This window comes from Calidris pugnax, unplaced genomic scaffold (assembly GCF_001431845.1).
Source record: "Calidris pugnax isolate Ruff unplaced genomic scaffold, ASM143184v1 scaffold5, whole genome shotgun sequence".
NCBI lineage: Eukaryota > Metazoa > Chordata > Aves > Charadriiformes > Scolopacidae > Calidris > Calidris pugnax.
In genome coordinates this window covers 1,008,013-1,025,569 of record NW_015090814.1, presented here as the reverse complement: position 1 = coordinate 1,025,569, position 17,557 = coordinate 1,008,013, and the positions used below count along the sequence as shown (strand labels likewise).

The 17,557-nt window shown below is 38.3% G+C and overlaps 1 protein-coding gene across 1 annotated transcript in view; it reads right to left on the bottom strand.

Annotated features, from left to right (window-relative positions):
* NKAIN3 (Na+/K+ transporting ATPase interacting 3) overlaps positions 1–17,557 on the bottom strand; it is a 199,536-nt gene that overhangs the window by 87,118 nt on the left and 94,861 nt on the right. The window contains exon 5 of the mRNA XM_014939593.1: positions 407–604. Coding sequence (XP_014795079.1) covers positions 407–604 — 198 coding nt within the window. The remainder of the gene's footprint in view (positions 1–406; positions 605–17,557) is intronic.

Here is a 17,557-nt window from a genome sequence, read left to right as displayed (position 1 = left end):
TCTTTGGGAAGAAACTTAGCAAAGTATCATGTAGAATATACTCGCACTCAGGGCTGAATAAATACTATCACTGATTGTGAACTTTGTAAAGGTTTGGACAAATTAATTTTGGACAAGTCTGCTGTCTTTTGCTGTACATGTCTCAATGAATGAGGGCCAAGAACTTGAGTTAATTTTCACCTGTCCCAGCAAAGGCCAGAATGGGGACTATGCCTGTACAGAGCTTTATGAGATATAAGGAAAAAAAAGAGCAGGGCACATTTTAGTATCATTACCTAATTCTAAATACGATTAAAAATCTGTGCTGCTATCCATGAACTCTACATCCCCCTTTCAGGACAGAAGCACCCAACAGCAGCAGGCTGCAGGTGAAAGGATCCGAGTACCGAAGGAAACGGGAACTTACGGAGAGGAGTATTTGGATCGCGCTGTGAATGACCTCTAGGTACTGGAAATCAATTATGCAGCCTGTGACGGAGACGTAGGAGTAATCCTCTAGGATGCCGGGAGCAGAAGGACGCACCACCCTTCGTATGCAGCCGGGCCCGTGTTCCCGCCACCAGGAGCGGTGCATGGAGATGTTAAAGGTCATGAGATCAGTTTCCTAGGAGACAGGGAGGGGAAAAAAGCATGAATACCTCTGACTTTTTGTTATTTAAAGTAAAGCAAGGGGAATAAAAGATGTTTTCAATTATTATAAGAAAAATGAGATAAATAACTTGCCCTCCCCCTTACCCCAGTAATTTTAACATGAAAGTAGGCCATTAAACGGGAGAGACAAAATTGCAAACATTTATCGTTTATTTCGTAATTGTGCTTAGGAGCTTCTGTCTGGCTGAAGAACTGTCATACCAGGTATTGTACAAAACACAGTGCCTATCCTACGTCTCCATAGACTTACAGCCTGAAAAGCAATTTCATTGATTAGAATGTCACTTCAGCATTAATTTCTTTAAAAGGCAACAGAGACAGATTTACCCCATGGTACTGGAGACAATCTAAAACAAAATTCCACCATATTTATTTAAAATATTAACTATAAATTATAGCTATTAATTCAAGTAGGACCACAGCCAGGCAGACTGTTCCAGCTGCCAAAGTTTCAAATGAAAAGTTGTCTCCAGTGGAACACCCTGTTCTCTTTTCTCCTTTCTGCCCCCCCATCCAGATTACCATAGTCTCAGTTTAGTGGTGAAACTTGCTTCTGTGATCTGATCTGGGTTTAAGATACAGGCAGTAACTTCTCTTTGCTCAGATCATCTTCAGCTTGTCTGATCACTGACGGGTACCAGCTGCATTGTAACCCACACAGTATCTGTAGCATCTGCATAGTTTAGTAAACATCACCCCACTTCCACCTGGAGCAGTGAAAGTGGCAAACACAGTAACGTTCTAAAGATTTTCTAACAGCTTATCAATGAAGTACAAACAGGAAAATTCATCTGAATTAACAACAAGTTTAAGTCTTTAGGTCATGCTCAAAGGAAATACACTAAAGTTGAATGGATGCCACTTAAATGCCAAAACCCAACTTCCTCACTGGACATAAATGAGACTTGAGTTATATTGATACTTTAAATAATTCATTAAGGTTTAGATTTCCATGTTTTCCCATCTCAACGTCAAGGTAGTTGTTAAAAATGTGTGCAAAATTGTCAGCCATATGCCCACAAAATACTTCCATTTCTACACACACCAGTTTGTGGGTGTCTCCGTGCCACTGATTTGCCCTTTTCATCCCACCCCAAAAATCTCTCCTCTCAGTCCATCTGCAGCCATTTTCATTCACCCTGACCAAAGGGACATACGGTGCAGATTCCAGCTGCAGGAATCCTTTTCTTGTTTTCCTCTCTTAACTGCCTCTATTCTGGCCACACCAAATGGGTGAATTACATCCTGCCAGTCTCTGTTACTGCTAGTTACCAGTCAGAAATCTGCCTTTGTGATTTGCTGCTTTGCTCTCCGTAACTTCTTTACCCTCAAAATGCAGATTTGCTGGAGCATTATTTACAGTTGATGAGGCATTTGTCTTTTGACTTTGCATGTCATTCCTTGATACTGGCTTAGAAAATTTTCAGCTGCAATACGAAAACGACTTGGGAAATCAGGAGCTGACAGACAGTTCAGTTTAATGAAAATATAATTATGAATCCATAATCATAGGAAAGAGCCAAGGCTTTCTGTGTACAACAATGCCAGAGACTGCACAGTGTTATCAAGCGCTTTTAAAAATTGTCAACTGTAAGAAATGCCATTTGACAAGCAGCACACACAGTCACTCTCATCTATTTCAATAACTACTTCTTGAGTAGGAATATGGATTTGCCATGTGGGTTAGTGTGTATCAAATGTTGCGAGGTAACACTTTGTTATCACAGCTGTGGGAATAAACTGTGAGGTCTGAGGCATTGGTGTCACAGCTTTCTTTGCTCTCAAGGGGTTTTGTCTCCTTTTTTTTTTTTGGTTTGGTTTTAATATTGGATTATTATGCCCAATTTCAGTGTTTGCGCTTGGCTAGTTCACAGCCAATGGCAAAGAAAAATGGTAAACATGCAGAGGGAAACAGCTTGATAAATGTTGCTGACACGTTTTAAAATGTAAGAATCTGACACGTGGTCAGTGCAAAACCCTCTTGTAAATAAAATCTTTCATTTCTGGAATACTGTTATGTTTCGTTCCCAAGGAGATTTTAAAAGATGCTTAATTTGATGGTCATGTTTAGAGAAGTCCCTCTGACCTTGTTTACTAAGAAACTGATGAACTTGAGACATGTTTCATATTTCAAGGTTGCCGGTGATGCAGTTGGAGAAGGAAGGAGCAGTATTATACTTACAATTCCTTCATTAAAACCAAAAGAGATGTCATCACAGCACTTGATGCTTTTCTTTTTAATTATTATTCTGAAATTATGGATAAAAGCTGGGAGAAGAAATTTTCATAATTACTTTCCACTGTGTACATTATGTCCTGAATCCTCAAAGCAGGTAAAACCAGATAATGATGGCCAAGCAAAGATCAGTTTTAAAAATGCAAACAAAACCACCTGGTGCATTAGCTTGACCTCTAAAATATCACTTCACAAAATGGCAGCCGTAAGCTGTTTGAGCTGATAAATGTTAAGCTGCCAATCAATAAAAAAAAGCCTGACAAAAATCAATTCTTTTTTTTTTCCTTTTTTTTTTTAGTGGCTCCTCTCTAATGTCTCAGAGATTTTTAATCCATAAAGTGAGTCGAATGTGCCAGGCGTTACAAAATTAACCTGTATCTTTATCGTCATTTACAGAAGTATAGAAAATTCAAAGACTCTTTGCCTGGGTGTACAGGTTTTAAGTATCAATGACCTGCTGAGAGTGTTTCAGTATTTATGAATTCAGAGCTTGGAAACCCTGTGCATAGTGGAAAAGCTGCTGCCCAAGTGACTTATTTGCAGTTGTATATTTAGTAAAAGTTGCGAGTTCTTTAAAAAAGTAGAAGCAGATGCTTGAATTTTTCCCATAGATCATATACTATTTTCCAACATCACAAGCTATCATTAAGTAAATACCCATAAAATGCTTAATCTTCAACAGGTGTTGTAATGTAATCTGCTTATTCCTTCTAGAAGCATGCTGCTGCTTCAGAGCAAGAGACTCAACTTCATGCTCAGCACAAGAGACACCAAGTAGTCTCTGACAAATTCAGTTGGGACTCATTTAAAAACTGAATCACGGATGGAAAACTGCTGTCTTCCACAAGCTATCATTAAGTAAATACCCATAAAACGCTTAATCTTCAGCAGGTGACGTAATGTAATCTGCTTATTTCTTCTAGAAGAATGCTGCTGCTTCATAGCAAGAGACTCAACTTCAGGCTCAGTACAAGAGACACCAAGTAGTCTCTTTGATGAATCCAGTTGGGACTCATTTAAAAACTGAAATTTCAATCATGGATGGAAAACTGCTGTCTTCTGAGCTTCAGACTCATGACATATATCTTGACTTTAATTTCATACATCAGCAGGTATACTATCCTTCCTCAGCTGGTAACATCTCAGACATAAATGAAAAGTGAGCAGAACAGAGATAACAGGACTTCCAGGAAAATAACGCAGGACTTCTGGAAGTGACACAGGGAGGGCAAATCCTGTGTCCCACTCCTCCCTTTTTCAGTCAGTGCTGAAGCAATACTCCAGCCTGTGGTAAGAAGTTTGCTCCTGAAGTGTAGGATCAGCCCAATAATCACACTTCTACTGATGCAGAGTCCCACTTAACTGTCTACAGCTCTTTAAGCTTTAAACTATGTATAGGATTTGTGTTGGCTGTCAGCCCAAGGATTAATTTTGATCATTATTGGAAATCATTGCTATGGCAGGTACTTTCTTTTAGGTGGGATGTAATCCCTTTAAGTCCCAATAATACTGTTTTCTAAGTGTTTGGAGATAATGTTTAATTTCTTTATATCTGCTTGAATTCTCCCTTTGGTTTCAAGTGGACATTTTCTATTGGGCAGGGTTTTGATCAACCTGATCGAGTGAAAGATATTCCCACCCATGGCAGAGGTTTTTGTCTAGGTGATCTTTGAAGGTCCCTTCTGACCCAAACCATTCTGTGATTTTATGATTCTATTTGTAGGTGATCAATCTAGATAAATTTTAACAGATCTAGCATAACACAATTTATTTTAAAACTAAAGAGCAATAATATTTATTTGGGTATACTTTAGGTACAGTACCCAAAAAATTAATGAGAAATTAAGACTAAGTAAAATCCCTAGATATAAAGACAAAAACCCTAAAACTCCATTAAAAAAACCAACGCAATGAGTTAGCCTTGTATAACAAACAAATATTATGATGATGATTGCGCATTGTAGAAATCTTTTTTTTTTTCCCCACTGTATGTTTCTGCTTTAGGACATGTTATTTTGTATTTATTTCATTCCTTGTTATTATCTGAAAAATAAACTCTTGGGAAAACTGTGAAAAAGACATTAGCATGTTGAGTAGGGTGGAAGAGAAGCACTTTTTCCTCCACAAGACAGCAGTCAACACTTAAAATTTCTCAGAAAGCTGCAAGAGCACAGAGGCAAAAATATTAGAAATCTTGACTTGATTGTTGCTTGTGTGGTACCTAGCCCTTCCTAGCATTTTTTATTTTATTGATATATACTATAACGCTTATTATAAGCAAACATTAATTCGGCCGAGGCAATAAATATTCCCATCCCATTTCCTAAGAATAACAAGGATTTTCTAGTTCTGACTTGACACCCCTTTTCTGTTTTTACTTGTGAGGAGAAAAGCTTTTCAGCCAAACACCTGGTGAAGAGGTAATAAAAGATAATATGCATAATGTGAAGAAAAAAACAGTACATTTCCTTGTAATTCTCTACATCCAATTAAGCTTGCAGCTAAGATGGAATGGTGTTGGCACGGACAAGGGACTCGCAAATTCCTCAGTATCTAATTTCAAGGAGACATTAATCCTCATTAGATACAAATGATGTGTTCCAGTGTTAACAAAACCTGCTCTAATTGTAGAATTACTTTGAAGCATGAGCATCAGCTATTAGCCCAAGACCCCCATTGGCAGCATAACCTTAGTTTTTCCACCCTTTCATTTCCTGAAAGCCCAGGTTCTGATCCCAGCTTGCTCTGTATGTGACCACTTGTGCTCCATCTCCTCTCACTACTGCTGAACAAATCAGTTTTGAAGTTCTGGGCAGATAATAGTGAAGAAGTCCATTGTCAAATAAGGAAACTTGTGTCCCTTGCTCCCACACAGTCTTGATTGGAATGATCATTTTTTAATTTTTAATATTGACTAGTGCTCAATTATTTTTTTTTTCTCTTTGTTTTTAGCTTCTGCTTCAGTGTTACACAGAAGGCTTTTACCTTCCCCGTGAGCTAGAGGTCAAAGGTAGCCCACTCAATAATTGTGACATTCCTGCTAATAGAATGGAACAATGAACCAGGCTGCTTCCAGGCAAGCTCTCTAGGCTGGTGTCACTGCTGAAAATGTAATACAGTCAATATCTTGTCCTCTTGAGCATTCTGGTGAAGAGATTACATGAAGAGCACTCTTAAATGGTCCTCAAGAATATGGTTTAGTGATTTTTTTATTGCTTATTTCTTATTTATTTTTTGTCAGAGTTAGGTTGATGGTCAGACTAGATGATCTTTAAGGTCCCTTCCAACCTAGATGATTCTATGATTCTAAATTGAAGCTTGTGGGTTGACTCTATTGCGACTATTCAGCCTGAACTGGCTGATAGACTGGACCTAGCAAATTAATCTCTTTGTGGTAGCAAACTCAATGCATACTAAGCCAGAGGAACCAGATGATACCCCTAAATTAACTACTGTTAAATGAGAAAATTCACAACATCAAGATCTTCAGACATAGGCCATGAAGTAATCCCAGCATCATGGGCTGAGAGTGGTTAAGAGAGGTAAAGAGGCAAAGTCACTTTTGAGTGGTGTGGTTAGGGGTTCACGGTTCCCACTCAATGAGATTAGAGGTTCATCAACTGAGCAAACCCTGTAACCATGACATCAGACCATAATTGCAGGAAAAGGTTTTCATATCAAGCATAACTAATGCTAGAAGGTTACACTGATTTAACCTATTTCTTTCCCTATCAATCCACACTATAACACTTGTTAACCACTTGGTTCCAGGCTACCCCAGCTTTCCCTCCCCACAAAAAGAGTTAGGCAGTACTGTCTTCTCCTTCTTTTACTCCTTGGGCTTTAGAGAATGTTGTTAGGTTTTATTCTGTTTTTTAGAAGTGAACAAAAGAACTTTTGAAAATCTATTTGACAAACAGGCAGATGATCCACCTAAATGATGAAAATAGTTTCTCTCCATTTTTTTTAATTTTCCACATGCTCAGGGATCTGTTTCCTGCCTTGCAAAACAGGCAATTTTAAAATTAGATTTGCCAACCCTACTAGCAGAGTGGAATGTCTTTAGAAAGCCAGAACACTTTCAAGTCAACAAGTCAATAAGAGAAGCATCCTGCTGTCCTCTTCATGCAGTGTTAGTATTAGTCACAAGAACGAGCCATAAGAGCCAGCAAGGGGCTGTTTTCTGAAACTTGTTGCCCCTCATGATGAGCTCTAATCTTTGGAAATACCCACGCTCAGATCCCAGCTCCACGGCTTATGCTTTTTCCATGGTCTACCTCCCTTTCACGTCAGTCTCCTTGTCTGAGAAACAGCCTGAGAGGTAACACAGTATGGCAGAAACAAGCTCCAAGCCCAAAGGAGAAAATGGCCCGAGACAGGGAGACTGGATCAATATGAGCCTTACTCATCACTTGTCACAGGGAGTTCAACATGAGCACGGAAGTTCCACATGAGCACCAAGAACTCATGGCTGCCCAGAAAAGCTGTTGTGCTCCGATGGAGATGCGATTAAGCTGAGCACTTAGTTTGAAAATCACTGTCACCTATTCCAGGTGATGTCCCGGAGGTATGAGACAACACAAAGTTGGAGTGATGGTAAACTGCAAGCACTGCTTCAAGTTTTGAAGACTGGGAATAGGATAAGGGTTTGTGTGAACTCAAGGGTTTGTGCAGGTTAGTGTCCGGCCACATCATTGGCAGGCCACCAGCACATAGCCACCAGCAGCATAGCCACCAGCACAAATGCCACAGGAAAATTTCTCAGGACAGAGAGCCAGGAAATGTAAAAGAAGGCTTGAAAAAGTCTTGGTATGAAAAAAAAAAAAAGTTCCAATTATGCGCCATAAAAAAATTCTGTCCAAAATGTTCATAAAACTATGAACATTTGAAAAAGGAGTTTATAACGTAAAGCAATTTTGAGTCTCAGCAAGAACATTTTAAGCTACCATTTTTATTTCTTTTTTTTTTTGCTGTTGCTTTTAAATGAAATTGCTGAGACTCCTACAGGGTTTTACATACAATTGATATATCACAAAATTAAAATTTGTCATTAGCATCCCTTCCCTCAAAGATAAAGTGCCCCCAAAAGCTATTGAAAGCTTTTCGCGTGCTATTTTGCAATATTTTATTTATTGATACCCAAAGCAGAAGGGATCAGACTCATATGCATAAGTGCATCACCACTGTATACAACCTCTAAACACACAACAAATACATTGGTTCAGAAAGTACACACCTATTGAGAAGCCTCTTGCAATGTTGATGGGGACTGGATTTCTACACAGAAAATGGACAGGTCTGGCCTGGCTTGATCATGCTAAAACTGTTTGTTCTTCTTTAGTTCTCTATCTTTTGTACCACGGACAACCTAATGTGACAAACCTTGCAAAACCAGCCCTTTCTTGGGGTTTTAGTTCCAACATTACTGGGAAATGTATGCAAATAGGAGACACGGTTTGTGCCAAAAGCCCCCATAATCCAGTATGAGGAACAGATGCAATGTAGCCTCCAGATAAAACAGGATTCAACTTTGTTGCTCTCCAAATAACTGTATTTTATGCACAGTGGATGTGAACAAAGCCAAAGCATGGGGATAAAGGCATGATTATGAATACATGTTGCAATAAGAGTGCAGTTAATGTTAATAATTTCCTTAATTTCTGGTGATTTCTGTGCTCTGTGTCTCTGCCGCAACTATAAGAATACCATAACATCTTTTGCTATACAAGGAGATAAATGCTACGCTGGAGATAAGTGCATGAGAGAATGGGTCCTAAATTTAAGGGCCTGTTCCAGACTCCAATGACATTAAAAAGCACCATAAAAAGACTTTTGAAAAATCACTTGAATGTTAAAATTCCTGACAAGAAAAATAACTCCCTCTTTTGAGACTAACCAGAATGTTCCTACCTGCATCCAGGAACACTTTTAAAGATTAATAGGCCAGTTTAAGCAGCTGCTGTTTTGTTCTCTGCTTTGCTTGCTCGAAGCGATGCAATTGCTCACGATATTGCCAACTCTTGTTGTTTTATGGCGAGTCTGGTTATGTTCAGCATTTTTGTTAAAGCCCCCATTCCCAGGGACATGAGATCACAATAAGAAGTTTGGCTTGTTACAGGAAAGTGAGCTGAAGAGTAAAAGCTTTAAAAATCACAAGCCCCATCACTAGGCATTTCCAGTCTCTGCTGTAACTTGCATTTTTTGCTGTTTTTCTTAAAAATGTGGTCCTGGAATCTATATGGGAAGCATCTGCATCACCAGTTCAGATCACAGCTATCCAGGGCACCATGTGCCATAGTTCTCTATCTCAGACCATTATGGATCCATCAGGGTATAGGAAAGGACCAATTGTTTTTTAACTCCTTGATGAAAAGAGAATAACCCAAGTGCAGCCCAAAAGCTTAAATGACAGAGGTCATAAGAAATATCCAATTTTATTGATATTTAAATCAAACTGCCTGATTTCATGGAACTTCTCTCAGGATATCCTAATTTTTATTTTAGAGTATGTGCAAAGAGCGACCAGAAAGATGTGCTAATTCACTGCATCTTTTGAGTGAACTCTTATACAGCCCATTGAAAAAAATGGTCTGGTGTTAGCAGATTGCCAAGAAGTGAGTATCTGCACTGCTGAGGTCCTTATGAAGACCCAGAATCCAAAATGAGACAAGATGCAAGAAGCAGCAGAAGGGCATTCAACTGCTAGGGGTCTATTTTCCTACTATTTTCATTTCAATGAAGCACAAGATGCTCCTAGAAACATATACGTCCTCGTGACACTTCTGTGTCTATATTTCTTGTCTGCGGTACCAGCACATCAGTTTTTTTTTGCCAGTCCATCAAGTTTTGTCATGCTGTTTGCCAATGACCTTGGCTTTAGCAGAACAATTCTTTAATCACAGGCCTCGCTCACATTCTGGTGGAGCAATAACAGCCTCCAAAATGAATTTGATACACATTTTTAGAAAAGCAATGACAGTCCCTATAGAAACTTTTAAGTTCAGGTGACTAAATTTGAAATCCTCCCTTTCCTAGCAGAGAATGTGAAATGCTGACAAATATGGAAAGAGAATCTGCTGTAGCAGAGCTCAGTTAATATGATTTATTCAGTTATTGATTTTAGATTGACTATAGGCATTAATCCACATTTTAGGTTCCTATGTATTTTTGTATTTTATTTATATATACGCAGTATGCATACATTTATATATTTACATAAATATATAAAATATTTATATGTATAAGTATATTTACCTGTACAAATCAGTGACTGAACAGTGCTTTCCTGAGAACAACTGTCAACCATGGTCAAAGGGAGCATTAACAATCTCCTTCAGCAATGCATTTTACCCTGGCTTTAATCATATTAAATTAATTTACAGCCTAATTCACCTCCAAAACTCAATAACTCTCAATAACTCTCATAGATGTTCACACAAAAGCGTGTTTTCATTTGTCCTCTTCAGTCATTTTCAAATTTTCAGAAGACTATTTCAGGAGCAAGGACCCCCTTTTCTCTGACATACTCTCTCTCTAGCAGGTCTATACTCATCATAATCATAGAATCAAAGAATCACAGAATGGGTTGGGTTGGAAGAGACCTTAAGGACCACCTAGTTCCAACCCCCCTGCCCTGGGCAGGGACACCTCCCACTAGACCAGGTTATTCAAAGCCCCATCCAACCTGGCCTTGAACACCTGTAAGGATGGGGCATAATCAAACTTCTCAAGTTATTTTGATGAGATTAATCAGAAGGATCTGATGGTGTCCAATAACGTTTGGATAATCTCATGTTAGTCACGCCAAAGGAAATCAGTGGGGCTTTTCATTCTGAAGAAACTTCTCACAAAATTCCTTTAATAAACATGGTGGAATGTGTTCCCTAGAAATGTAGTTTCAAGTCAAGAGGGAACTTTGAAAGACTGTCAGGAACTTCAAGTCTAGGTGAATTACTTTATGGTCTTTTTAACAGATGTTATATAAATCTGGTCACTTTAAGAGATTAATAAAGCCACAGAGAAACCTAATGATCCATTCACACTTTAACATCACAGACTTATCTGTAATCCGTCATCATGCAAGTTTTAGTATATCCGGCTCTAATAAATAAGAACAAAATGAAACCACTGCAAATATGTAAGAGCATATTGATATTTGAAATGATAGTTTCATTTCACTGTCAATTTTAAAATAATATTAACAGACAAAAGAAAGAACAATAATCAGTTATTAGATAGGCCAATAGACTTGTGAATGACAGCAGGACACAATTGTAAAAGGAAAAGTAATATTAACATCAGTTTACATACTTATACTGAGTGTACAAAACCAAGAATACTGTGTAAAGAGTTTCCTCAAATATAATAGAAAAAGGATTTTTTATTCGTGTGAGGAAAAAAAAAACCTAAAACATTGCCAATATGATGTCTTTTTCTGAAAGCTTCTGAGTATCTAGAAAATCCAATACACTTTGGAGATCATTTACAATAAACAATAGTAATTACTAATATAACTAGCATTTTCACTTTGTGTTTCTATTTTTAAAACTGGTTTTAAAAGCAGTGATGTGAGGATGGAGTCAGTGTGACTCCAGAAGGCAGATGAAAGTCTGAGAAGTCTACAAAGCTACAGAGTTGATTCGATGACCACGGACATGAGTTACTTAATTTCAACAAGCATCCCATTGACATTAGGGATCTACATATATTTACTGGATTGGGGCCAGCAAGCAAGGCAATAAGTAAGATCTGAGAGGAAAAGGATGAGAAAGATAAGAACATGTGAGTATATTCTTACTAGCCTAATTCTATACATCTTGGAGATAATAATTTCCTTTCAGTATGGTATGTGCTAAGCATGTCTGAGGGGTGACGGCAGCCTTCTACAAAGCACCTAATTTCTAAGAAAGCAAACAAACTCTTTTCCTTGAAATATAAATCATAAAAACCTGACAAACTTTATACATGGATCATCTCTGTAGAATTAATTCTTTGGAGTCCTCTTACTGAAAGAAAAAAGGAAAAACAACCTAAGCAAAGGAGGTTGCTCCTGCCTACATTAAATGCTGCCGCAGATGATTCTTTGGACGTTTAATCGCTGAGAACCCTATTCATGTAGGTTGGGCTAACTCATGAATGAAAAGCAAAAAAATAACCCAAATCCAGACAAAACAAAAAATCCCTATTAACACAGCATGAGTAAATTGTGCAGAAGCAAATCACACAGATTGTCACGGCCAAAGCCTGGTCAAAGAGTGGTACTATTTCAGCTAAATTGATATAATTAAATAGGTATGACTTCCACCGCTATAGAAACAATTATAATGTTATAAAGGCATTTTAACAGTCTTTCTCATTGTGCTACAGTATGGAGAATAAACCATAATGGTATAAGGAAGCATCATAATATAAAGCATAATAATGACTGTGGTAGTGACAATACCATTCCAATAATTTAATTAAAACTAAAAGTTCACCCTTAACTCTTGTAGCACTATTGCTGTTTAGCCTAAGCCTTTACTTCCTGTGAAGTTTACAATGATCTTTCAAGGAGTGAATTACCCCGCTAATGTCATATAAAGGGCCCTAACTAAATTACAGTTGGCCCACACTTGCTGGTGTGACTCAAAGCCCACTAAAAAACTTTTCTGCATGTGGTTCTTAGAGACACTTTTTAAGGGAATGAGAAAGCCTGTTTAATCTGTACCTAACAGCTTCATCAATATGCATGGATGCAGTACTGCTTTTGGTGGTTATCTACTCAATTCTGATAGTGCTGTACCACATTTTTGTAAATCCTAAACAAAAGACCACACCTCAGGTACAGAGCAACTCAGCATTGTCTGTCTGAGTATCTCAGGTCAACTGAGCATTTGTAGAACATTCCTAGTGAGAGCTGTTGGACCTTTCAGTCTTGGATGGCCAATACTCACAAGTGTATAATAAATCAGGTATGCTTTTTTAGTCTGATCCTATCTGGTTTTAGTTTGATTTACTAAGGAAAGCAAGCTCATAGCATCTCAATATGTACATGTGTCTGTCTCTCAGTCCCTTCAGGGCATTTTAAAGTGTTTGCAAATGTGGAAAGGTCTCAAGTATATTAACTTCCCTAAAGATTTCATTAAAATAAGAAAACAGAAAGATGAGAGGAACCCTAGGGAAAGTTTACCTTTTTCTGATACCAGAGAAACCATAAGGGAAATTGATGCCAAAGTACAAACATAAAATCATTATACATAAACAACATTACTTCTGCTGCACATATAACTACTTACATTGCATATTTACTAGGGTTTCAACAATGTTATGATTTAATGTTGTCAGCAATTGATTACTACATTTTTGGGAGAATGACCATCAGAAATTTGGAATTGTTTTCCTAGTGCTGAAATATATTAGATATCCGTTAAAAGGAAAAAGAAAGAAAACAAAAGAAGCTTGCCCCACTGGAACCTAGAGGCACAAAGTGACCATTCCCTGCCTGCTACATTGAGGCAGGATGTCCAGGCCTGCCTGACTTACAAGAAGATCCTGTAAGAAGAAGCTAAGTTGAAACATAACATACAGCTCACATTAGAGAAGTTTAAAATCCTAGAAACTGTTGCTGGTTGATCAAAGACCCTGAGAGGAAATCTGCCCCACTGGCCAGCCTTGGCTGTTGCAATAAGAACAAGCAGCAAAAGATCATGTTGTCATCGAGTTTTATGGGCAGAAGGATGTTTGAAGACTGGGTTGAGGAAGGTTGAGGAAGCCCCCAAAAAGTGAGAGAAGGTGTCTTGAAATGAGACAAGGGAGCTTCTCAAGAAAATGGGTCTTAGGTCCTTTGTAAGTAATCCCAGCCAGAGGAATTTGGTAGTTCTTTTTTCTCTAAAGATAGGGAAGAAAGCAACAGAAGTCCAACCCAGGGTTTGGGAGGGAACATGGCTAAAAAAGAGAGGAAAGGCTGTGAGTAAACAACCAGATACAAACTGGTGATTAAGGAAGAGAGAATGGGAATCAGGGGAACTCACTTTAAAATCTGTATGCAATGGTTTCTATCCTAAAAGAAAACATGACTAAAATTTAAGATGAGAAAGTAAAAAAAAATCATGGTAGGAGAAAAAATAGAAGTTGTAGGCTGGGAAGGTATACAACAAATTCTTTAAAAAGTCTGACAAACACTCCACCAGGTTTCTGGTCTCTCATGACCAGGAGAAACTGATGAGTGAGAGAAAGCATACAAGGAAATGAAACTTCTTAGGACTGATCTTGTTGAGCTCTACATAATGGCAAACACCCTCCCCTTCTCAATATGAAGCAGGGAAGTCAACAGAAGACAGTTCCCAGTTTAGCTCTTTGAAGTATTTTGTGATGCTCACTTTCAGTATCATTTCTTTCAATTCCTCACCATTACTTCTACTTAACACCACATGTATTATTCTAAAGAAACCATCTGGGTTTCATGTGTCATTATATTTTTTTAGATTTATGTCTTGTTCTAGCTATTACTTCAGCAGATATGAATCATTTATTCTTTATTGCTCTATTTTCATAATATAGTCAATTTTGCATACTTTGATCTGTACAGAAAACAGCTGCAAAAATTACATGAATCACATCTGGTGAAATGCTGGTCTACTGAAACCAACATATGTTTCTTTGTTGATTCCTCTGGAGCTAAAGTTTCCTTTCAGCTGCATTATTTTTGCTTCTGTCTCTGCTTAAATTTCCACATCCTATGTTGGAACTTGTCCTTGCCTTCCAGACCCTACTCATCCCCACTCAGCCACCATGCTGGATTGCTATTTCTATCACAGTTATCTTTGATCCTTTAAATTTTGCCAAAGACTAGGTACTTTTTCTGTGCATTTTTAATGCCTGAAGAAGTAAACAGGAATAAATGAAATCAACTAGTATCTACTACAACTCAAACTATTTTAAAAATGTCCTTCTGCAAATAAATCAGATAATTTATTTCCTACTGTGGTACAATATGCAAACAAAATATGTAGTCATGGGAATTTAGTGGCTGGAGAGTTGCCCAGCAGAAAAAGACCTGGGGGTGTTGGTCAACAGCAGGCTGAACATAGTGTGCCCAGGTGGCCAAGAAGGCCAACAGCATCCTGGCCTGTATCAGGAACAGCATGGTGAGTAGGACCGAAGAGGTGATCATCCCCCTGTACTGGGCACTGGAGAGGCCCCATCTCTAGTGCTGTGTCCAGTTTTGGGCCCCCTACCAGAGAAGGGCAACGGAGCTGGGGAGGGGTCTGGAGAATAAGTCTTACAAGGAGAGGCTGCGGGAGCTTGGGTTGTTCAGTCTAGAGAAGAGAAGGCTGAGGGGAGACCTTATTGCTCTCTACAACTACCTGAAAGGAGGTTGTAAAGAGGCGGGGGTAGGTCTCTTCTTCCAAGGCACAGGAGATAGGACAAGGGAAAATGGCCTCAAGTTGCACCAGGGGAGGTTTAGATTGGATATTAGGAAAAATTTCTTCGCTGAAAGGATTATCAAGCACTGGAATAGGCTGCCCAGGGAAGTGGTTGAGGTACCATCCCTGGAGATATTCACACGGGTCCCTTCCAACCTAGGTGATTCTGTGATTCTGTGAATTACTGCTCCAGAACATGACACAAAGCTGTGGCAGTATGGAACAGTACCTCCTTTTATAATACATGCATACTCACCTGCAATACTTGGCTCCTTTAAAAGGTTATGAAGAGCTACAAGCCCTTCCATATTACATAAACAACAATGGAAGAGAAAACATAAAACTAATACTATGCTACAGGGGGAAAAAAAACACTTTGTCTCTCTAGAATATTTCCTTTCCTTCTGCCATAGCTTAGGTTCTCTGCTAAAGAAAATGGGCAATGAAATGCATTTATGCACCTGCACTGAAGGGAATGCAGATAAGAATGTTTAGTTTGCTAAACAATTTAGCCTAGGCAATGTGGTAGTCAGGGAAGAACAGAAATTAGGCATTGGATTTTAGCTTGGAAAAGCCAATAGTAAGAAAATAAGAAACACCAACAGTTACAAATACTGACAGCATCACTTGGGTAACTAGGGTTTCTGCAGCAGTAACATTCCAGGCATTAATGCCACTGTCATTTATAGCCATAGAGAAATTATCAAAAGTTTTAAAATCTCCTGTGACTGAGGTTTACTCTTGCACATTAGACTTACAGTCAAATAACTGCCGCCATCTTATTTTACAGCATTGTCTATTCCTGTGAATAATTCCAGGTGTCTGACAGGAAAGATACAGAGCGATGCTAATGCTATCTTGTTAATATTTAATCTCTGTCATGTTCAGAGAAGTCTCTTTTCCTATTTATTTTTTTTTTTGCTTTCAGGATATCAGGGTGGATTTAGAGAGGTATTTTCATTAATTTTTACAGGTAAAATTAGTTGAAATTATAAAATTGCAAATGTCACAAATATTTCTCTTATTTCAGTATTTGATTTTGTAAACTGTATAAAATATGAAAGTTGCAATCATGTTTCATTCAGTATGTTGATTAGTTAGGCCAAGGTCATTGCAGTCCTGCTTATTATGGATTGCTTAATTTCAGTCTTTACGTGCATGTTGGCTAAGAAAGCAGAAAAGTACCTCCAAATCAACCTTATGCTTCTGCCAAATCTTGGTGTCAGGCTAATTTGGAGCAGTCTTTTGTAACTCCCTATCTTACCAGATAAAATGATGCCTTTTAAGGAAATCTCCTGCATGTAATGCACTTCTCAAGTATTTTTTTAATAACTCCTAGTGTTGCAAACAGGTGAGGTAGGTTTACAATACAAGAGTCTCTAACCTTGAAGGAAATCCTTACTACTTATGTCCTGGTTTCAGCTGGGATAGACTTAATTATCTTTCTAGTGGCTGCTGTGTTTCAGATTTGGTATGAAGGGAATGCTAATAATGTACATTGTTTTAGTTGTTGCTAAGTGATGTTTATACTATTCAAAGACAATGCACTTCTCAAGTATTTTTTTAATAACTCCTAGTGTTGCAAACAGGTGAGGTAGGTTTACAATACAAGAGTCTCTAACCTTGAAGGAAATCCTTACTACTTATGTCCTGGTTTCAGCTGGGATAGACTTAATTATCTTTCTAGTGGCTGCTGTGTTTCAGATTTGGTATGAAGGGAATGCTAATAATGTACATTGTTTTAGTTGTTGCTAAGTGATGTTTATACTATTCAAAGACTTTTTGCAGCTTCCCGTAGAAGCTGAGAAGAAGCATAGACTGACATGCTGGCCAATGGAATATTCCATACCTTAGACGTCATGATCAGTATATAAATGAGGGTTGGCTAGGGGGTGAGAATCCGTTATTGTTGCTCAGGGTGGGCTGGGCAAGCAATTCACCAGGTGAGATGTTTATACTATTCAAAGACTTTTTGCAGCTTCCCGTAGAAGCTGAGAAGAAGCATAGACTGACATGCTGGCCAATGGAATATTCCATACCATAGATGTCATGATCAGTATATAAATGAGGGTTGGCTAGGGGGTGAGAATCCGTGATCGTTGTTCAGGATGGGCTGGGCAAGCAATTCACCAGGTGGTGAGAGTGACTTGTGTTGTATTACTTTATCTCGTATATTCTTTTAGCACTATTATTATTGTTGTTATTTTCCTTTTTCTGTTATTGTTCTATTAAACTGTCTTTATCTCAACCCATGATTAAATCACGA